Consider the following 22,301-nt stretch of genomic DNA (forward strand, 5'->3'; position numbering starts at 1 on the left):
ATCGTTACAGTGGTGTCGAAGCCCGGGAGAAGGAGGGACGCGCTGCTGAAGATCCCTCGCAGCTGTGGTGAATCCGCGGTGCCCTCGAGCAGGCGAAGTATGTGCCGCCAGGGACGCTCGAGGCGGTGGGCTGGAGCGAGTTGCCGGGGACGGGCGAGCTCGCTGCCGACCGCCCACGATATGGAGGGGCGGCTGCCGTCCGTGAGGGAGCGGAGGAGTCGGCGCCGTTCGCCAGGGGGCCGGAGCCTGCCGCCTCCGTGACGGAATCCGGAGGGGCAGGGAACGGGGGACTCCTGCCGCTGCCCAAAATCGGAGGAGCCGTCGCCGTCCACCGGGCGGCGGAGGAGTGTCGTGCCGTCCGCCGAGGGCCGTCCAGTGCCACCGCCGGGCACCGCGGAGGAGATCACCCAGCCGGTGGAGGGCCGAGCAGCAGTGCGTCCGGGAACCGGATTTTTTTTTTTTTTTTTTTTTTTTTCCTCTCTCCCCTCTCTCGTCCCTGTCGCTCCTCCTTCCATCTCCTTTTCTCTCGCCTCGTCTGTCCTACCCCCAGGTTCCCGCAGGTCCCCGTGAGCGGTCCTGCGAGGGGCGATGGGGGTATGTGGCGAGTGGGGCGGGGCCGAGAGGCGTGGGCACGAGGAGTGAGGCCAGGTGTAGTGATTGGAGATGAGCTACACCTGAGCCCCACCGTCGGTATCGAGTCCCACGTAGGAGATGGAAGGATATAAAACTGGAGTGACGACCGTGAAGGACGAGAGAGGACCAGGCCTGGGACATTATTTTATGTTTTGGTTTTTATTTGTGCGCGTCAGTCGCCGTGAGGGGCTGACGCGCTGTTTTGTTTATTTTGAATATTAAAGTGGTTTTGATTGTGCGCCGGTTCCCGCCTCCTTCTTCCCGATGATTACAAAGATTGTATGTTACAGGGAGATTTTCGGGAAGGCAGAGGTCGACCTCTTCGCCTCAGAAAGCAACTCTCATTGCCCAACTTATTTTTCAAAGGAAACAGATGCACTGGCCCACAACTGGCCCAGCCTCCTTCTTTATGCTTTTCCCCCGATTGCTCTGATCCCTCAGGTCATCAGACGAGTCAGGGAAGACAGACACAGAGTCCTCCTAGTGGCCCCACTCTGGAGGACCCAAGTTTGGTCCTCGGAGCTTTTCAGGCTTTCCATGAAAGCCCCATGGCCGATCCCCCTGAGGCGGGACCTCCTCTCTCAGGCGAACAGGACAATCTGGCATCCACAGCCAGAACTCTGGGCTCTGCATGTATGGTCCCTCGATGGGAGCCTCTGAGCCTCCCCGGGGACGTACTACACACCATTGCTCAGGCAAGAGCCCCGTCTACAAGACGCCTCTATGCCCAAAAATGGTCAGTCTTTGTTGACTGGTGCTTAGCACAAAACAAAGACCCTGTTGAGTGTGATGTATCTCCGATACTGTCATTTCTCCAGGAGCGTCTAGAAAAGGGTCTCACCCCTTCCACACTCAAAGTGTATGTAGCAGCCATTGCAGCATTTCATGCTCCTATTGCTGGCCAATCAGTGGGTCGACACAGCCTCATTGTGCGTTTCCTGAGAGGTGCTAGGCGGTTGAAGCCCCCACGCCCTCTTACCGTTCCCACTTGGGACCTTCACACGGTCCTTGGAGCACTCAAAGGACCTCCCTTTGAACCGCTGCGGTCAGCTGACCTTCGGCCCCTAACGCTCAAAACCGCTCTGCTACTTGCTCTAGCATCGGTCAAGCGTGTTGGCGATTTGCAGGCCCTCTCGGTGAGCCCTGCATGCCTTGAGTTTGGGCCCAATGACTCTAAGGTCATTTTAAAACCCAGGCATGGCTACGTACCTAAAGTGCTCTCGACGCCATTCAGAGCACAGGTAATTTCCCTCTCAGCTCTGCCTCCGTTGTCAGGTGAGCGAGAGCTGGATTTACTCTGCCCAGTGAGGGCTTTGAGAATTTACATTGAGCGGTCTCAGCCGTTCAGGCAATCTGACCAGCTTTTTGTCTGCTTTGGTGACCGCACCAAAGGGTCTTCGGTCTCAAAGCAACGCCTCTCGCGTTGGGTAGTTGAAGCTATCGCTCTATGTTACTCCTCTATGGGCCTTGAGTGCCCCATAGGAGTTAGAGCCCACTCTACTAGAGGGATGGCCTCTTCATGGGCCTGGTCTAGTGGTGTCTCTATCAAGGACATCTGTGAGGCGGCCGGCTGGTCCTCGCCGTCCACTTTTGTCAGGTTCTATAACTTGGATATCCCGACCTTGGATATCTCGGGTTCTTTCGGTTTGATACGACAGCCTCTAGCAGACTCTGTCATCATACCACCTCCAGGGAGCTAGCTCCCTCTCAGCAGTGTAGCGTCAAGGGTTCGATGGCTCCGGCCCTCTCACTTATCCTCTGGACCCCAGGGTGTTCAAGTTAAGTCTTGTCGTTCCCTACCGTGGCACGGCGCGGTTGAATTCGTTCCCCATACGCAGTATGAGTGAAGTATCGAAAGGGAACGTACTCGGTTACGAACGTAACCTCGGTTCCCTGAGATACGGAACGAGTACTGCGTTATATGCCGTGCCACGAGGCTGCGGGTTCAGTGTCGTCGCTTCAGTCGTATGACCTGATTTCCTCTGGCGATTGCCTGCTTATATAGCCATTCGCCCCGCCCATTCTGGCGGGCTTTGGCGCGCTGCATCGCCACAGGCTCGCGCAGCTACGCAGCGCTGTCATTGGTTTAAAAAAGTTTACAGATTAAACCAATGGCAGTGCAGTTGCACTGCGTTATTGAAAAAAGGCTTCAGTATCGAGGAAAAAAGGAGCTTTTCCCATACGCAGTACTCGTTCCGTATCTCAGGGAACCGAGGTTACGTTCGTAACCGAGTACGTTTTAAAAGCGGCTATACAAGAGTGGGGGCTTGAAAAGGCTCCTCATAGTACTGCTGTTGTTACTGACAACGCACGCAACATGGAGGTGGCAGTGAGAGAAGCCGGGTTGTCACCGCATATTAAGTGTTTCGCGCACACACTGAATCTCGCGTCGCAAGCAGGTTTAAATGTTTCTCGCGTGAGTCGCCTGCTTGGTCGCGTGAGAAAAGTCGTGACTTTCTTTCACCGCAGTGCCACAGCAACAGCTGTGCTCGCTGAAAAGCAAAAGATGCTTGAGATTGCATCACATAAGCTTATCATGGATGTTGTAACACGTTGGAACAGCTCCATGGATATGCTGGAACGCTATCTCGAGCAACAAGCGGCTATAACTGCATCTCTCTTGAGCACAGAGGTGCGCAAAAATGCCCGTCAACTTGATACTCTGGATAGCAACGACATCACTGATGCAGAAGAAATAGTAACCCTTCTTAAACCTTTAAAAAAAGCCACCAGTGTTCTGTCTGATGAAAAGAGCGCCACCCTGTCACTCATTGTGCCCTTGAAATCCATGATCGAGCAGAGCATGACACTGGATGAGAAGGACTCCACAACTATAGCTAACATGAAAGCAGCCATCCTGCAAAACCTCTCAGGCAGATACTCAGAAGTACACGATTATCTGCTAGAGAGCACTGCACTAGACCCCAGATTTCGATCGTTGCCCCATCTGCTCCCTGAACAACGTGAAGAGGTTTTCCACAGGTTGATGGACAAATCAAACCAGTTACAGCAGGTATGTCTCTGCATTACTAATTATTTGAGAATCTGTATTTGCATTTCCATGTTTTGGTTAGCCTTCTTTGTGATGTGGGTGTGTGTGTGTGTGTGTGTGTGTGTGTGTGTGTGTTTGTTTATATTAAATAGTGGGGTCCACAACACGTTAGCACACTCACATAGTGGGGACCGAAAACATAGTGGGGACCAAATCCCCGGTCCCCACAATGTTTTGCTTTTAATCGGCTCAGGAGGCGGTGCTGATATGACTAGTGCAGTTTTTTTCTTGATCCCCTCCATGAACAAAAACCGGATTTCTGTGTGTGAGTGTGTGTGGCCGCGCTGCTCTACAGCGCCCCTGTAGCCAGGTCGCGGAACTGCACCTCTATACACACATGTGACGTAATATATGAAGGTACACATTTTTTAAACCGCTCATGCCAAAGTCGCTTAATTAAACGACAAAAACAACTTTAAACAGTGTCTGTCAACGGGGAAAGTACATTCTTACAGGTAATTAACCTACTTGTAAATATTATATTACATAATTCAATAAATATACATCACAAATTCGAATTATTTTTAAGAATGTTTATGTGATGGAGTTTTCTAATGAGATTAATTAATTAACGTTAAAGTTTTTATCAGAATCATAATCTTTGAATAAGGCGAATGAATTATTGCTTAACTTAAATTTAATGCTGTTATACAATTTAAAGTGTTTACTTGTGCGTGTTACTGCGTATTGTAAAGTGTTATAAACTGCGGTGTGGCGGGAGATTGTGAGACCGCGTGACCTCTCTGAATTACTGGAACCCGAGGAGCGACGTGAGACGGCCTGTTGAAATGAAACGGAGAAGAATAAAACCGTTAAAAGAAGCGGAAGATCATGTTCTCCGTTGCATCGACAAGACCGACGCACTGGAGGCCAAACACATAAACGATTATAAAGGTAGGTTTGTAAATCACTTCGATGTTGTTGTGACTGATTGTGATTAGCACTATGGCGCTCCCCACATGACGCGGGAAATGGCTATGAATTGGATGTCTTCCACGAATTAATTATGAAACTGCTAACACCAGGGAATAAAATAGGAATTCCTGGCCACGAATAAACAAGGCAGCGAAAGATTTCTTATTTTTGCTTCCACTATATAGCAAAGAGCCTATAGTACTGTATAGTAAGGCCTAGGTATTGCTAGCAGCACTGGGTTTCTTAATTGGTAACGTTATGTGTGAGTCAATACGTTTTAAATATGATTTAAGTGGTTCAAAAATACTAAATAAGTAACCATGATTATTTTATGGGATCTGGGTCCATTGGGATATAAAGGATAATGTTAGTGTTGTTTGTTTTAGCAGTTTTAAATTGCTCTTTGTGATAGTATATGTAAATTAATGAAAGAAATACGCATGAGCTATGAAAGAATGTTGAATACATTGGTTAAACTAATACAAAGCATAAAAGTTGTTTACAGTTGGCTAACCATCAACATATTAGTTACATGTCTACAATGAATTTTATTAACAATTGTATTTACCCCCCTCCCCCCACCTTTTTTCAGGTCGTGGAGTCTTTGCCTTAATTCCTTTTATTAAAGGAGATTTTGTTGTCGAATATAGGGGAGAAATGATTGGCTTAATTGAAGCCGAACAAAGAAGAGAGGCCAATCAAGACACTTTTTTTATGTTTGACTTCATCTGGCAGAACAAGAAATGGAGGTAGTTGTTTTTTGTTTTTGTTTTTTTTGTTTAACGAATACATTAAAAAATTTACAGTAAAGAAAAAATTTAAATTTGTAGTTTGTTAGGTTAAATTATACATTTGTTTTTTTCCTGAAGCATTGATGCAACTCATGAGGATGGCACCCTTGGCCGCCTTATAAATGATGATCACATAAACCCAAATTGTACAATGAAAAGGATTATCGTTGAGGGAAAACCCTGTTTGTGCCTATTCGCTGCAAGAGATATCATTCCTGGAGAGGAACTCACATATGACTATGGAGGAAGTCACTGGCCTTGGAGAAAGGTTTGGCAAAATTTTACTACTTACATAATTTGTACAGTAGAGGAAATGGAAAGTTTTTAATTAAAGACCCAGTATGTGCCTTTTTTTTAGATTAAAATATATAAATAAATTACTATAACAATGCTATATTTTTTTTTGACCTCCATACATTATCCCAAATGTTTCCAAGAATGTTTGAAACCAAAGAAATCAGCTATTTTTACCGGTGTAGCGGTGTCATTGCATCACCTGTCAACAATGTCATACCCGCATGGAAACGTCAAATAAATAACTTTTTCTTTTTTTGGTAATACAAATTTATCTAAGGGAATAAAAGTCTTTACAATGGCTTAAAATACATATATAATAGCAATGAGGCAATAATAATTTTGATTCAAAGCAAGCACACCTTGTTTGTTATCTTTATTTTATAAGTTCACAAAGGTTTGTTGTTATTATGTCTGTAGCCAAAAAAAAATAGACCCTTTAAAGATTAGATTGATGTGTTGCTCTTATCTGTATGATTAAAACTGAAAGTGTAATTTAAGTTCTTTTCGGGGTTATCAGGAAAAAATTATTCATAACGCGTATCCGCGTTAATCGACTCCAGAGGGTTAAATGGTTTTATTGAACAAAAATGTTAAAATACATAATGTAATATTTAAAAAATATATACTCCTAACTTAAAGGGATACTCCTCCTCAAAATGAAAATTTTGTCATTACCATTGGTACCATGTCGTTCCAAACCTTTAAAAGCTTTGTTCATCTTCAGAACACAATTTAAGATATATTTTATAATAAATCTAGGAGCCTTGTGACTGTCCCATGGAATGCCTGGTAAATAACAGCATCACGGTCCAGAAAAGTTTGAAAGACATCGTCAGAGTACTCCATCTGCCATCAGTAGTTCAATCTGAATGCTAGGAAGTGACAAGGATTTCCTCTAAAATGTCTTAAATTTTGTTCCAAAGACGAACAAAGCTTTTATAAGTCTAGAATGGCATGGGGGTAATTGATTAATTACTAAATGTTCTTTTTGGGGTGGAGTATCCCTTAAAGTACATTTATTTATCCCCCAGTTTCACAGACGAGGTTTAAGCCTATAGTAACAGAAATAAGATAAGGAATTTCTTTAAAGTACTTGTTTTGCGAGTACATGTTCGGTGCTGTATGTAGGGCTTGCAGCCAAAGTCCTTTAATAGTCATTGTTGCAGCGCTTAAGTTAAAATACTGAGATTATATATATATATATATATATATATATATATATATATATATATATATATACACACACACACAGGCAACGTTGTCCGCACGCACAGCTCCTTTATTCACGTAAACCTCACCCCTTTCTGACGGGAAAATGGATATTCAAATTAGTGAGACTGTGTGAGTTAAATTGTCGTTTATGAAACCGCTTTAGTCCCGCTTTAGTCCACAATAACACTTTGCTAAAGTAAGAGTTTGAAATGGTTGAAATGCATAGTGCAGCCTTAGGAAGAGGATTAATGCGTTTCATGGATTCTCATCTGGGTTAATCTACAGTTAAAATAGTAATCATACATTTTTTAAATATAGTACTCCTTAATGGAATCATGGAATCATGACACCCCTTCTGTATGCCATTCTGTCTATCAGTCTATCTTTTCTTTTCTTTTGTTGTTGTCCATCGATTTGTCTGTCTATTAATTTGTTATATTTGGTATTGACTTGAGAAAGTTTTACACACTGTTTTCAGTGTAATGTACATAGTGGGGACCTGTAGTCTTAGGAAAGCCATATAAACCCATTGGAACCAAATACACACATTTCACAGGTTTAGCATAGTGGGGACCATGTCTAATAAGTGATGACTTGTAACTATATTTTAAATAACTTTCTTATAGCCTCCATGCAAGGATGATGACAACATGACAGCAATAGAGAACTGCTCTGATGATTCTGTAACTACTGAAGGCACTTCACGATTCACAGCTGAGGTATGTGTATTTATTATCTCTGCCTGTGTCAGTCTCTTTGTCTGCCTGTGTCAGTCTTTGTCTGCCTGTGTCAGTCTCTTTCTCTTTGTCTGTGCCTGTGTCAGTCTCTTTCTCTGTGTCAGTCTCTTTCTCTTTGTCTGTGCCTGTGTCAGTCTCTTTCTCTGTGTCAGTCTCTTTCTCTGTCTGTGTCAGTGTCTTTCTCCGTCTGTGTTAGTCTCTTTCTCTGTCTGTGTCTGTGTCAGTCTCTTTCTCTGTCTTTGTCAGTCCCAGTCTCTTTCTCTGTCTGTGTCAGTCTCTTTCTCTTTGTCTGTGCCTGTGCCAGTCTCTTTCTCTGTCTCTGTCAGTCTCTTTCTTTGTCTCTGTCTGTGTCAGTCTCTTTCTCTGTGTCAGCCTCTTTCTCTGTCTATTAATTTGTTATATTTGGTATTGACTTGAGAAAGTCTTACACACTGTTTCCAGTGTAATGTACATAGTGGGGACCAGTAGTCTTAGGAAAGCCATACAAACCCATTGGAACCTAATACACACATTTCACATGTTTAGCATAGTGGGGACCTTGTTTAATAAGTGATGACTTGTAACTATATTTTTAAATAACTTTCTTATAGCCTCCATGCAAGGATGATGACAACATGACAGCAATAGAGAACTGCTCTGAGGATTCTGTAAATACTGAAGGCACTTCACGATTCACAGCTGAGGTATGTGTATTTATTATCTCTGTCTGTGTCAGTCTCTTTCTCTGTCTGTGTCAGTCTCTTTCTCTGTCTCTGTGTCAGTCTCTTTCTCTGTCTGTGCCAGTCTCTTTCTCTGTCTGTGTCTGTGCCAGTCTCTTTCTCTGTCTGTGTCTGTGCCAGTCTCTTTCTCTGTCTGTCTCAGTCTCTTTCTCTGTCTGTGTCTGTGCCAGTCTCTTTCTCTGTTTGTTTCTCTGTCTGTGTCAGTCTCTTTCTTTGTCTGTGTCTGTCTCTTTCTCTGTCTCTGTCTGTGTCAGTCTCTTTCTCTGTGTAAGGGAAACAGGTCAATTTAGCTCAAAGGGAATCATTTAAGATTTTAAAGGGAATTTGAACAGAATCACTGTTTCACGGCTGGTCACGGAGACGCCCTGCGATTCAGTGAACTAGCCGTTTAACATCAAATCTGCGCTGGATACTAATATCCAAACTATAGTGAAACACTATCAATTAGCACAGTAACAAGATCGGCAGTTTAAGACATTAACTTGTAAGCACAAAACACAAGATACTTCTCTTTTCAATATGAATAAGGCTTTATTAGATAAATCTAAGACATATAAACTAATCTAACATATAAACGCACGCACACACACATTCACACAAGTTGCAGGAAGGTCGAAAGTTAGGGAAAGATGAGTTTAAGAGAATGGAAATATGGAATCCCAAGTTTACAGCAATACGTTAAATTGCATAGACATGAACAACCATCAATCACGTAATTAGCCCTTGCATTGAGTTCCTCAATGTGACTAAAATTATATTAGATACACCAGCACAACAAATATCTGGGGATACGTTGCCTTAGTTTCCTGTGAAAGGGACTCCCGTTGAAAGGGGTATCCCGGTGTCGCTGATTGGCTGGAAGTTCAGTTGGCTGAAGTGACGTCTTGGGGAGCCCGTGCTTGGGCGTTGGCTGAAGCTGGAGTTGTGTGGCTGGTCGGAGTTCAAACGCGCAGACGAGGTCGACGTTACAAAACTTAACTCAGAACACGAAACTCTCAAACGGAAAAGAAAAGAAATAAAGTTTGACGAGACTAGGTTGTGTTCCTTCTCATTGTGGCATAAGTAGCAGCAGGCAGGCACGCTGGAACCGCGCTCGAAGAACCATGATGACTAACCACATGGCTAGATGCTACAAGCTAAAGCTAGGTAGCAAAGCTACAAGCTAAGAGCAGGCATGACTGATAGCACGAGCAAGGCTGGAACTAAAAGCAGACTAAAAGCCGACATGGCTAATAGCAGCAGGCAGACTAGAACTAAAAGCAGACTAAAAGCAAAATTTCATGGGATCCAAAGTATTTAAAACTTCCTTGTTGGCCACCCCTCAAATGTTGCCTTGACCAATCAGATATGTTCTTGGGGTGGGTATCATAAATCATTTGTTTATCTTACCAAGCATGTGGTTCTTGCCTCACAGGGTCTAATTTTGGACATGATTCCTATAACATGATTATGATATATTTTACAAATAAATGATTGTCAGGACAATATCAAGCAAGAAAATGCGATTATTTCAATACTAGACATGACTAGGTATCCTATAGTTATCAAAAGACATACACAATAAGTGATTATACATGATAGTCAAATGTGTGGGTTACACGTAAATGAATATGGAGTTAAGCAATGGAATGATTCATTCATAAGTCTTTTTTGAGTTCATTCTGGTCCATATATAATGTATAAAAAGGGTTTCTTTGCCATTCTCTGGCAAAGGACTTTTCTGTGAGACAAAGGTTTAAAGCCCTTCCCCCTTAGGAATTTCAGTCTGGTTTCACTGGCTGGGTGGGGGAAGTCAATGCAAGTATTTAACTTGATCTCCTGGGTTTACATGTGATGTCCAGCGTTGCATTCCAATCACGAACAATAAATTTGACAATCTCTTCTTCGAATTAAAATTGTCAATAATTGTTATATTGGTGTTAATGTTGAAAGCTGTTGTGTGAACAAGTTGGTTGGTTGGTTATCTTGCTTGGTTCTTGTGGCACTAGAACTGATTTATGACTTCCTGAGGAATTCGGCTCTCGTTTCAATGCACACAGCTCTGATAGACTCTTTGATTTGTCTGATTCGACTCATTTCTGCTACATATATCCCCCTTTCGATCGGCGAGGTGTTTAGGTGAAGACATCGTCGATCGCTGGAGAAACAAAGGCAGAAGAAGCAGACAAACACAGCAAACAGCAAGACAACACCTCCATGACAGTTACTGTACTGGTGCAGGCATCAGGTTATTTAGGTACACGTGGTTAAGTTCAATTAGTCAATGTAGTTTAGCACATTGAGGATAGTTTAGATCGTCTTGGAAATTGTTTTTATTTTGATTCATCAATCAAATTTGTGGTTAACTTTGTTTGGTTCTTCTAGGTTGTCTTACTTTACACATTTACCGTTAGTTTTCTAGTAATTTCATTTTCAATTCAATGAATTGACCTATCATGCATGGAGCTCTCTGGCTTCCATTCAGTTTAGAGTGGCTGGCGGATATTAGGTGTTGCGAGTCAAGCCTAATATCAGACCTTCGACCCTCACAGGGTGTCTAGGCATTTCACCTACTCAGGAAAGAGGGGAAGGAGAAGGATAGGTAGAAGAAGAACAAAACAAAACAAGGCTGCTGTGGGTTTTCCTAGCATGGGTTACAACGACTATTGAGCTAGGATGTCAGGTGCAGCTAGTGTGTCATGAACCTTAACTTAGTGTCAGGTGTTCTACCTATTGTGAGGATGGCTGCACTTTTCTTCATGGTGGGTATGTGTAACTTTGTTACACTAAAAGTTGGATATTCTACCTATGGGAAGAATATGTTTGTTGACTGTGTTATCAGTAGATGTGTTTACCTCTGGGTGTAGGTAATGTTGTGTGTTACTGGTGTAGTGCATGTGTGGTCAGATCTGTTCAAGTCTGTGTTGTCTCCCCCTTTTTCTAGCATGTCACTGAAGACTGGCTCTCTGCATCCTTGGCTTGGATGAGGGCGTGTCCATGGTCTAATGAGGGGTCAGTCCAGCAAGGCAGGAAGTTCTTTGGCAGACAGTCGGAGGCAGTTTGGCATGGCTGTGTGAAGCTGGGTTGCAAAACTTTGTCTCCTATGTTGCATTCTTCTTGTGATGCCTTCTGGCTGTAGCAGACTTTCTGACCTTCTGTGCTCTGGTGGTTGCTGTTGCACAGACAGGGAATTTGGAACTTGGAGTTGGCGTTCATTTGACAGTTTGTTAGTGACTGAGGTGATGTCCTTTAGTACCTCAGATTTTTCATCAACAGTTGGCCGTTAAAGACTTGTTCATTCTGGGTTGTTGTTGAACAGGTGCTTGTCATCTCTGATGTGGTGCACCAGGTGATCACCGGCCTTCCGTTCTGTCGCTGGTCACAGCGAGCATGACTCAACTTTGTGGTCACCTGCATGTAAATTGTCTTGAAGGAACTCTCTTAGTTGTTCCATGACTTGTTCCGTGTCTTCTAATGGTAAGCGGTTATGTTCTTGTGAGTACTCAGCACTGTGCATGTCTGAGTGGTGCTGAGGTGGGTTTTGTTGTCGCTTACCCACACGAGTTGCTCTTGGATGAGTCAGGTGATTACCTTTGGATATCTGGTTAGGTTTCCAGATGTTATCCTTTTGGTTTCTTGAGAAGCGTGGCTGGTCCCATGGATTTTTCCAGCAGTTGGGCTGAAAGCGGTCGTGGATATGGGCGTCACGTTCTCTGTGCTCTTGATGGAAGACTCTGGTGTTGTGATGCCACTGGGTGTCGTCCAGTGCAAGGCTTGAGTCTTTGTTGACAGAGTTCAAGAGTGTGGATGTTTTGTTACCTTTCTTTGAGGCCAACTTCTGCTTGTTATAGGCCTTCTGTGTTAGGTCACGCAACTGTTGGATGGTCATGGAGTTCGGACAGGCCATGACACCTAGATGGTGACTGACTCCAGGGTGCAGATTCTTTAGGAAGAGGGTTTTGAAGTTCACATCCTCTTCAAGGTCAGAGTTGTTGTGTGCACCAAAGTAGGATTGTCGGAGTCGGTTGTAGTAAGCTTGTGGAGTCTCTTGACGACCTTGTTTGGTTTCCAAGGCAGTTAACAGTCCATGTTCAGACTCTGGGTCTGTAAACTCTTTAATCAGGACCTCACGAAGTCGCTGGTAGTTTGACTTGGTTTGACTGGGCTGTCGATCTAGAAAGTTTCGTACCTCGGAACTGGACGTGGCTCTAAGGAGGTATAACCAGTCTCTGTCAGTCACATGAGGTCTCACTTCCAGATGGAATTCGATATCTCGCAGGTAAGCTTGGATGTCGGGGCTCTCTGTGGAGTTCGGGTTGAACCTGCTGATGTTTTTAGACAGCTCGTTGAGGTCTTTGATGGTCATCCCGTGTGCAGCTTCAAGGCCTTGGACGGGAGGTTTTCTTTCGTTGGCAGGAAAGGGTTGTGTAGCGAAGGCAGGTGAGGTTTTGGGTTGTGGCCCTTCGCTCCTTTCGTCATATGCCAGTTCTTGGACGTGGGACTCTGCTCTGCTCAGCAGTGATGAGGCTAAGAGATGTTTCTCTTTTCTTGGCTCTAGTTTGTGCTTGTAAGCATTTTGGAGTTCTTTTCTGACCATGTAGAGCTCATCGTTGGTATTGTCTAGTTGTTGGGTCAGATTGTCCATTTCAGTTCTGTACCTTTCAAGGTGGTCTTTCAAAGCACTATTTTCAAAATTCTTTTTTCTGATGTCTAGCTTGGCTTTCTCTAGTAGCTGTTCGGCACATTGCAGTCTGTTTACCAGGTCTTTCTGAGCAGCCGTTGTATGTTGCTGGTCGAGCTGAGCTGCTGCCAGGGCTGCTTGGAGCTTCATAACTTGTTCTGTTGTATTCTGCTCCCTCTCGCTGGGTGCTTTGAGTTGATTTTGAACTTTCACTTCCAGCTTGTCTATGCGACGTTGAGCACGTGTCAGCTCCTCTTGAAGGTGGGTGATGTGCTTGTCGCTCAGTTTCAGCTGGGTTGTGAAGTCATAGCTTAGTGAGCTCGTGATCTTGACTAGCTCCTCGTGGTTGTTGTTCTGGCTTGAATCTTGTGTCAGGAATCTTCTCAGGATTAGGATTATTATTAAAAATAATAACAGTTCAAATGTCTTTGGAGTGAGGCTGTCTGTCATGCCTCTCAGCCAAATGTTCACATCTTCCCCATGGGAAATGGGGTCTGCAGTCTGCGGCATGTTGGCACGCTGGGGAGAAGAGAGACTGACACAGATCTGTGTGGTGTAAAAGCCTATGTGTGGTGGGACAACTAAGTGTTGTATCAGTGATTGTGAACCACTAGTGAAATGTGGTGATGACTGTGTTGGTCTCAGGGTGTCTAAGTAGACTAGAGATGCGAAGACTTTGTCATTCTAATGAGGAAGAGGAAAAGAGAGACAGAGGTGAAAAACAAATTCAAATGACAAGCAAAATTTCTGTTTTTCAAATGAGGAAAATTATTTTTTCCAATTAAATGTTATCAAAAACGTAAACAATATTATTATATTTCTTGCTTAGGACAAAAGAATACAATAATAATTCTGATATCTCTTTTCTTAGTCTGACAGGATTGACACAGTACACCTTTCAGTTGGACCGCTCACCAGGGAGTCAGCGAAGGCGACAGTTGCTCAACACGTATCTCTATTAAATTGATCTCAACGTTGGATGAGATGCTAAAACTTGGATTGCGTTTCCAAATGTAGGGAGGTTAGGAAGAACAAATGAGAGGATGATTACAATCAAATTCATAAGGATGATTCGTCGTCTTTGGCACGATTGTGTATTTACTTCACTTAGAATTGATTGATGGTTCTTACATGTCCTACAAATGTAAAAAGAGAAGAGGAAAGTAAAGGAGAGAGAGGACGGAGATGGTAAGTCTCAGTAGCGGTTATCTCAACTACAAGGAGAGCGTTGTGTTAGTTGCTGCACAACTTATCAAACAAAATAAACTTTAAGTGAAAGAGAGTTGTCTTTCTAATTTATTTGAACTCGTAGTGAGGGATAACAATGTCTCCTTTTAGGGCTCAGGTTTGTCGTTCCCAGGCTAGGATACACAAAAGAAATGGTAAGAAATAGGAAAATTAAAAAAATAATAATAAATGGGCAAAATATGCAAAAATGAAATTAAAAAGAGGAAATCAATACGTAAAACAATAGTGGTTAAGTGTATAACCAAAACAGGAAGAGGGGTAAAACGCATTCAAATAAGTAAAGGTCTGAATAGCATATATTCAGATGGGTAATAAATAAATTAGGAAGAATAAGTTTACTTTAACTTCCAAAGTTCAAGGCTTATTCATTCCTAAAATAATTAGACCCAAAAGAGAATACTAGAAATAAAAGATCATATGAAATGATCTGAAAGGGAAATTTTAAATGATTCAAAATAAATTTAATGTTTCAATTAAATTTCAATTTGACAATTAATAATTGTGAGTCAGTATTTCCTTTTCTAGTAAAATGAAAATAAGTGGTCTAGTGAGAAAAGAGAGCGATAAAAAGAAAGAGACTAACAAGTGTTAGTTAAGATGTTTAAAATGGTTAAATCACGTCAGCGTTGCCCAAACACACATTATTCTACCACTGGATGGTAATGCTAACGGCTAACCTTCGAGGCTAGTGGCTTTAGTATAGACTTCAATGTAAATGCAATGGTTTCGTTAGCTTAGCGAAACCGCGGAGTTTGTGCGCTGCGCGTGCACAGTTCAGAGTTGCTCCGGAAGTACGTTAGGCTTCCGGGTCACGGTCGTCACTATGGCAACCAAAACACATTCTAGTGGATTAGCACATGAATCGTTGCATTGTTGCAAATACAGTTAAGCATGTTACATGAAATGTCGGCTCATTTCAACACTGTACAAATAACAACACCGCCTTTCAGTTGGTTTTGCGATGTGGCACTTAAACTCTCAGTTTGTATAGAGTTAAATTTATCTTAATTCAAATAGCAGCTTCCTGCTGTAGTTATTATATCAATCTCAGCAATTTGATTCTTCGTGCCAGTTTTTCTGGACACAAACATAAAAGTTTTCCTTCGCTGTTGGTACACAGTTAAAATTTACTTGATCAAGCTTTTAAAACACTCCCATTCAAATTACTCTCGGACACACGCCGTGTTACGCGAGATTGCATTCACTTTGTGAACGGATACAAATGGGCAAACATTGTTCTCTAATGTTTAACGTTAACTTAGGGGAGTCGAATATCAAATTTGATTCGGCAGTGGAACACGCACTGGCAATCAAACTATATGAAATATGAATACGGGGACTTTGATAAATAGATTGAGGAACCCGCTCAAAACTATTCTTTATTCACCGATTTATATCCCTTTTGAAACACTAACAGTTTAGCTCCGTTCAGCAAACAGTGACTGAGATAGCGTTTGAGACACTGGAACACGCAGTGAAATCAAATCAGCTATAAAACAAGGCATTACACAAATGAGGAACACGCTCAATTTCTACCTTATTGTACGTTCTCAGATGTTTACTTTTAAGTTCACTTACTGCTGTTAACAACGGGGAGACGGACTCGAGTTAAAGTCTCCTCTAGCTCCTTTCATTCAAGCGGGAGGGCGCGCGCTGCTTACGTCACGCGTCACACACACATACTCAGGTCTCGCATGCTTCTCATCTTTCATTCCTTTAGCAAAATCAAAGATTAAATAACTTGGTTTATGCTCACAATTTAGATTAAACTGCCCGAATTTTCTCCACCATTATAAATGTAAGGGAAACAGGTCAATTTAGCTCAAAGGGAATCATTTAAGATTTTAAAGGGAATTTGAACAGAATCACTGTTTCACGGCTGGTCACGGAGACGCCCTGCGATTCAGTGAACTAGCCGTTTAACATCAAATCTGCGCTGGATACTAATATCCAAACTATAGTGAAACACTATCAATTAGCACAGTAACAAGATCGGCAGTTTAAGACATTAACTTGTAAGCACAAAACACAAGATACTTCTCTTTTCAATATGAATAAGGCTTTATTAGATAAATCTAAGACATATAAACTAATCTAACATATAAACGCACGCACACACACATTCACACAAGTTGCAGGAAGGTCGAAAGTTAGGGAAAGATGAGTTTAAGAGAATGGAAATATGGAATCCCAAGTTTACAGCAATACGTTAAATTGCATAGACATGAACAACCATCAATCACGTAATTAGCCCTTGCATTGAGTTCCTCAATGTGACTAAAATTATATTAGATACACCAGCACAACAAATATCTGGGGATACGTTGCCTTAGTTTCCTGTGAAAGGGACTCCCGTTGAAAGGGGTATCCCGGTGTCGCTGATTGGCTGGAAGTTCAGTTGGCTGAAGTGACGTCTTGGGGAGCCCGTGCTTGGGCGTTGGCTGAAGCTGGAGTTGTGTGGCTGGTCGGAGTTCAAACGCGCAGACGAGGTCGACGTTACAAAACTTAACTCAGAACACGAAACTCTCAAACGGAAAAGAAAAGAAATAAAGTTTGACGAGACTAGGTTGTGTTCCTTCTCATTGTGGCATAAGTAGCAGCAGGCAGGCACGCTGGAACCGCGCTCGAAGAACCATGATGACTAACCACATGGCTAGATGCTACAAGCTAAAGCTAGGTAGCAAAGCTACAAGCTAAGAGCAGGCATGACTGATAGCACGAGCAAGGCTGGAACTAAAAGCAGACTAAAAGCCGACATGGCTAATAGCAGCAGGCAGACTAGAACTAAAAGCAGACTAAAAGCAAAATTTCATGGGATCCAAAGTATTTAAAACTTCCTTGTTGGCCACCCCTCAAATGTTGCCTTGACCAATCAGATATGTTCTTGGGGTGGGTATCATAAATCATTTGTTTATCTTACCAAGCATGTGGTTCTTGCCTCACAGGGTCTAATTTTGGACATGATTCCTATAACATGATTATGATATATTTTACAAATAAATGATTGTCAGGACAATATCAAGCAAGAAAATGCGATTATTTCAATACTAGACATGACTAGGTATCCTATAGTTATCAAAAGACATACACAATAAGTGATTATACATGATAGTCAAATGTGTGGGTTACACGTAAATGAATATGGAGTTAAGCAATGGAATGATTCATTCATAAGTCTTTTTTGAGTTCATTCTGGTCCATATATAATGTATAAAAAGGGTTTCTTTGCCATTCTCTGGCAAAGGACTTTTCTGTGAGACAAAGGTTTAAAGCCCTTCCCCCTTAGGAATTTCAGTCTGGTTTCACTGGCTGGGTGGGGGAAGTCAATGCAAGTATTTAACTTGATCTCCTGGGTTTACATGTGATGTCCAGCGTTGCATTCCAATCACGAACAATAAATTTGACAATCTCTTCTTCGAATTAAAATTGTCAATAATTGTTATATTGGTGTTAATGTTGAAAGCTGTTGTGTGAACAAGTTGGTTGGTTGGTTATCTTGCTTGGTTCTTGTGGCACTAGAACTGATTTATGACTTCCTGAGGAATTCGGCTCTCGTTTCAATGCACACAGCTCTGATAGACTCTTTGATTTGTCTGATTCGACTCATTTCTGCTACATATATCCCCCTTTCGATCGGCGAGGTGTTTAGGTGAAGACATCGTCGATCGCTGGAGAAACAAAGGCAGAAGAAGCAGACAAACACAGCAAACAGCAAGACAACACCTCCATGACAGTTACTGTACTGGTGCAGGCATCAGGTTATTTAGGTACACGTGGTTAAGTTCAATTAGTCAATGTAGTTTAGCACATTGAGGATAGTTTAGATCGTCTTGGAAATTGTTTTTATTTTGATTCATCAATCAAATTTGTGGTTAACTTTGTTTGGTTCTTCTAGGTTGTCTTACTTTACACATTTACCGTTAGTTTTCTAGTAATTTCATTTTCAATTCAATGAATTGACCTATCATGCATGGAGCTCTCTGGCTTCCATTCAGTTTAGAGTGGCTGGCGGATATTAGGTGTTGCGAGTCAAGCCTAATATCAGACCTTCGACCCTCACAGGGTGTCTAGGCATTTCACCTACTCAGGAAAGAGGGGAAGGAGAAGGATAGGTAGAAGAAGAACAAAACAAAACAAGGCTGCTGTGGGTTTTCCTAGCATGGGTTACAACGACTATTGAGCTAGGATGTCAGGTGCAGCTAGTGTGTCATGAACCTTAACTTAGTGTCAGGTGTTCTACCTATTGTGAGGATGGCTGCACTTTTCTTCATGGTGGGTATGTGTAACTTTGTTACACTAAAAGTTGGATATTCTACCTATGGGAAGAATATGTTTGTTGACTGTGTTATCAGTAGATGTGTTTACCTCTGGGTGTAGGTAATGTTGTGTGTTACTGGTGTAGTGCATGTGTGGTCAGATCTGTTCAAGTCTGTGTTGTCTCCCCCTTTTTCTAGCATGTCACTGAAGACTGGCTCTCTGCATCCTTGGCTTGGATGAGGGCGTGTCCATGGTCTAATGAGGGGTCAGTCCAGCAAGGCAGGAAGTTCTTTGGCAGACAGTCGGAGGCAGTTTGGCATGGCTGTGTGAAGCTGGGTTGCAAAACTTTGTCTCCTATGTTGCATTCTTCTTGTGATGCCTTCTGGCTGTAGCAGACTTTCTGACCTTCTGTGCTCTGGTGGTTGCTGTTGCACAGACAGGGAATTTGGAACTTGGAGTTGGCGTTCATTTGACAGTTTGTTAGTGACTGAGGTGATGTCCTTTAGTACCTCAGATTTTTCATCAACAGTTGGCCGTTAAAGACTTGTTCATTCTGGGTTGTTGTTGAACAGGTGCTTGTCATCTCTGATGTGGTGCACCAGGTGATCACCGGCCTTCCGTTCTGTCGCTGGTCACAGCGAGCATGACTCAACTTTGTGGTCACCTGCATGTAAATTGTCTTGAAGGAACTCTCTTAGTTGTTCCATGACTTGTTCCGTGTCTTCTAATGGTAAGCGGTTATGTTCTTGTGAGTACTCAGCACTGTGCATGTCTGAGTGGTGCTGAGGTGGGTTTTGTTGTCGCTTACCCACACGAGTTGCTCTTGGATGAGTCAGGTGATTACCTTTGGATATCTGGTTAGGTTTCCAGATGTTATCCTTTTGGTTTCTTGAGAAGCGTGGCTGGTCCCATGGATTTTTCCAGCAGTTGGGCTGAAAGCGGTCGTGGATATGGGCGTCACGTTCTCTGTGCTCTTGATGGAAGACTCTGGTGTTGTGATGCCACTGGGTGTCGTCCAGTGCAAGGCTTGAGTCTTTGTTGACAGAGTTCAAGAGTGTGGATGTTTTGTTACCTTTCTTTGAGGCCAACTTCTGCTTGTTATAGGCCTTCTGTGTTAGGTCACGCAACTGTTGGATGGTCATGGAGTTCGGACAGGCCATGACACCTAGATGGTGACTGACTCCAGGGTGCAGATTCTTTAGGAAGAGGGTTTTGAAGTTCACATCCTCTTCAAGGTCAGAGTTGTTGTGTGCACCAAAGTAGGATTGTCGGAGTCGGTTGTAGTAAGCTTGTGGAGTCTCTTGACGACCTTGTTTGGTTTCCAAGGCAGTTAACAGTCCATGTTCAGACTCTGGGTCTGTAAACTCTTTAATCAGGACCTCACGAAGTCGCTGGTAGTTTGACTTGGTTTGACTGGGCTGTCGATCTAGAAAGTTTCGTACCTCGGAACTGGACGTGGCTCTAAGGAGGTATAACCAGTCTCTGTCAGTCACATGAGGTCTCACTTCCAGATGGAATTCGATATCTCGCAGGTAAGCTTGGATGTCGGGGCTCTCTGTGGAGTTCGGGTTGAACCTGCTGATGTTTTTAGACAGCTCGTTGAGGTCTTTGATGGTCATCCCGTGTGCAGCTTCAAGGCCTTGGACGGGAGGTTTTCTTTCGTTGGCAGGAAAGGGTTGTGTAGCGAAGGCAGGTGAGGTTTTGGGTTGTGGCCCTTCGCTCCTTTCGTCATATGCCAGTTCTTGGACGTGGGACTCTGCTCTGCTCAGCAGTGATGAGGCTAAGAGATGTTTCTCTTTTCTTGGCTCTAGTTTGTGCTTGTAAGCATTTTGGAGTTCTTTTCTGACCATGTAGAGCTCATCGTTGGTATTGTCTAGTTGTTGGGTCAGATTGTCCATTTCAGTTCTGTACCTTTCAAGGTGGTCTTTCAAAGCACTATTTTCAAAATTCTTTTTTCTGATGTCTAGCTTGGCTTTCTCTAGTAGCTGTTCGGCACATTGCAGTCTGTTTACCAGGTCTTTCTGAGCAGCCGTTGTATGTTGCTGGTCGAGCTGAGCTGCTGCCAGGGCTGCTTGGAGCTTCATAACTTGTTCTGTTGTATTCTGCTCCCTCTCGCTGGGTGCTTTGAGTTGATTTTGAACTTTCACTTCCAGCTTGTCTATGCGACGTTGAGCACGTGTCAGCTCCTCTTGAAGGTGGGTGATGTGCTTGTCGCTCAGTTTCAGCTGGGTTGTGAAGTCATAGCTTAGTGAGCTCGTGATCTTGACTAGCTCCTCGTGGTTGTTGTTCTGGCTTGAATCTTGTGTCAGGAATCTTCTCAGGATTAGGATTATTATTAAAAATAATAACAGTTCAAATGTCTTTGGAGTGAGGCTGTCTGTCATGCCTCTCAGCCAAATGTTCACATCTTCCCCATGGGAAATGGGGTCTGCAGTCTGCGGCATGTTGGCACGCTGGGGAGAAGAGAGACTGACACAGATCTGTGTGGTGTAAAAGCCTATGTGTGGTGGGACAACTAAGTGTTGTATCAGTGATTGTGAACCACTAGTGAAATGTGGTGATGACTGTGTTGGTCTCAGGGTGTCTAAGTAGACTAGAGATGCGAAGACTTTGTCATTCTAATGAGGAAGAGGAAAAGAGAGACAGAGGTGAAAAACAAATTCAAATGACAAGCAAAATTTCTGTTTTTCAAATGAGGAAAATTATTTTTTCCAATTAAATGTTATCAAAAACGTAAACAATATTATTATATTTCTTGCTTAGGACAAAAGAATACAATAATAATTCTGATATCTCTTTTCTTAGTCTGACAGGATTGACACAGTACACCTTTCAGTTGGACCGCTCACCAGGGAGTCAGCGAAGGCGACAGTTGCTCAACACGTATCTCTATTAAATTGATCTCAACGTTGGATGAGATGCTAAAACTTGGATTGCGTTTCCAAATGTAGGGAGGTTAGGAAGAACAAATGAGAGGATGATTACAATCAAATTCATAAGGATGATTCGTCGTCTTTGGCACGATTGTGTATTTACTTCACTTAGAATTGATTGATGGTTCTTACATGTCCTACAAATGTAAAAAGAGAAGAGGAAAGTAAAGGAGAGAGAGGACGGAGATGGTAAGTCTCAGTAGCGGTTATCTCAACTACAAGGAGAGCGTTGTGTTAGTTGCTGCACAACTTATCAAACAAAATAAACTTTAAGTGAAAGAGAGTTGTCTTTCTAATTTATTTGAACTCGTAGTGAGGGATAACAATGTCTCCTTTTAGGGCTCAGGTTTGTCGTTCCCAGGCTAGGATACACAAAAGAAATGGTAAGAAATAGGAAAATTAAAAAAATAATAATAAATGGGCAAAATATGCAAAAATGAAATTAAAAAGAGGAAATCAATACGTAAAACAATAGTGGTTAAGTGTATAACCAAAACAGGAAGAGGGGTAAAACGCATTCAAATAAGTAAAGGTCTGAATAGCATATATTCAGATGGGTAATAAATAAATTAGGAAGAATAAGTTTACTTTAACTTCCAAAGTTCAAGGCTTATTCATTCCTAAAATAATTAGACCCAAAAGAGAATACTAGAAATAAAAGATCATATGAAATGATCTGAAAGGGAAATTTTAAATGATTCAAAATAAATTTAATGTTTCAATTAAATTTCAATTTGACAATTAATAATTGTGAGTCAGTATTTCCTTTTCTAGTAAAATGAAAATAAGTGGTCTAGTGAGAAAAGAGAGCGATAAAAAGAAAGAGACTAACAAGTGTTAGTTAAGA

At 42.6% G+C, this 22,301-nt stretch overlaps 2 protein-coding genes across 2 annotated transcripts in view; one reads left to right on the top strand and one right to left on the bottom strand.

Moving 5' to 3' along the window:
• Nucleotides 1-5,257: 5,257 nt before the first annotated feature.
• The window catches only part of LOC128014081 (uncharacterized), a 40,797-nt gene continuing 23,753 nt past the window's right edge, over nucleotides 5,258-22,301 (top strand). The window contains exons 1-4 of the mRNA XM_052597305.1: nucleotides 5,258-5,349; nucleotides 5,470-5,659; nucleotides 7,527-7,619; nucleotides 8,228-8,320. Of these exons, the coding sequence (XP_052453265.1) occupies nucleotides 5,258-5,349; nucleotides 5,470-5,659; nucleotides 7,527-7,619; nucleotides 8,228-8,320 (468 nt within the window). The remainder of the gene's footprint in view (nucleotides 5,350-5,469; nucleotides 5,660-7,526; nucleotides 7,620-8,227; nucleotides 8,321-22,301) is intronic.
• On the bottom strand, nucleotides 10,877-20,458 carry LOC128014498 (uncharacterized). The gene is made up of 2 exons (XM_052598116.1): nucleotides 19,977-20,458; nucleotides 10,877-12,531 (listed from the first exon to the last, which is right to left on the bottom strand). The coding sequence occupies exons 1-2, from the start codon at nucleotides 20,417-20,419 to the stop codon at nucleotides 11,715-11,717; spliced, it is 1,260 nt and encodes a 419-aa protein (XP_052454076.1). The 5' UTR covers nucleotides 20,420-20,458; the 3' UTR covers nucleotides 10,877-11,714.

Source organism: Carassius gibelio, chromosome B25, assembly GCF_023724105.1.
Source record: "Carassius gibelio isolate Cgi1373 ecotype wild population from Czech Republic chromosome B25, carGib1.2-hapl.c, whole genome shotgun sequence".
NCBI classification, from domain to species: Eukaryota; Metazoa; Chordata; class Actinopteri; order Cypriniformes; family Cyprinidae; genus Carassius; species Carassius gibelio.

Coding starts and splice junctions, on each gene's coding strand:
- LOC128014498 (XM_052598116.1), bottom strand. CDS start 20,419: ATGGACAATCTGACCCAACAACTAGACAATACCAACGATGAGCTCTAC. Junction 12,532..19,976: donor TTATACCTCCTTAGAGCCAC/GTCCAGTTCCGA, acceptor AGCCACGTCCAG/TTCCGAGGTACGAAACTTTC.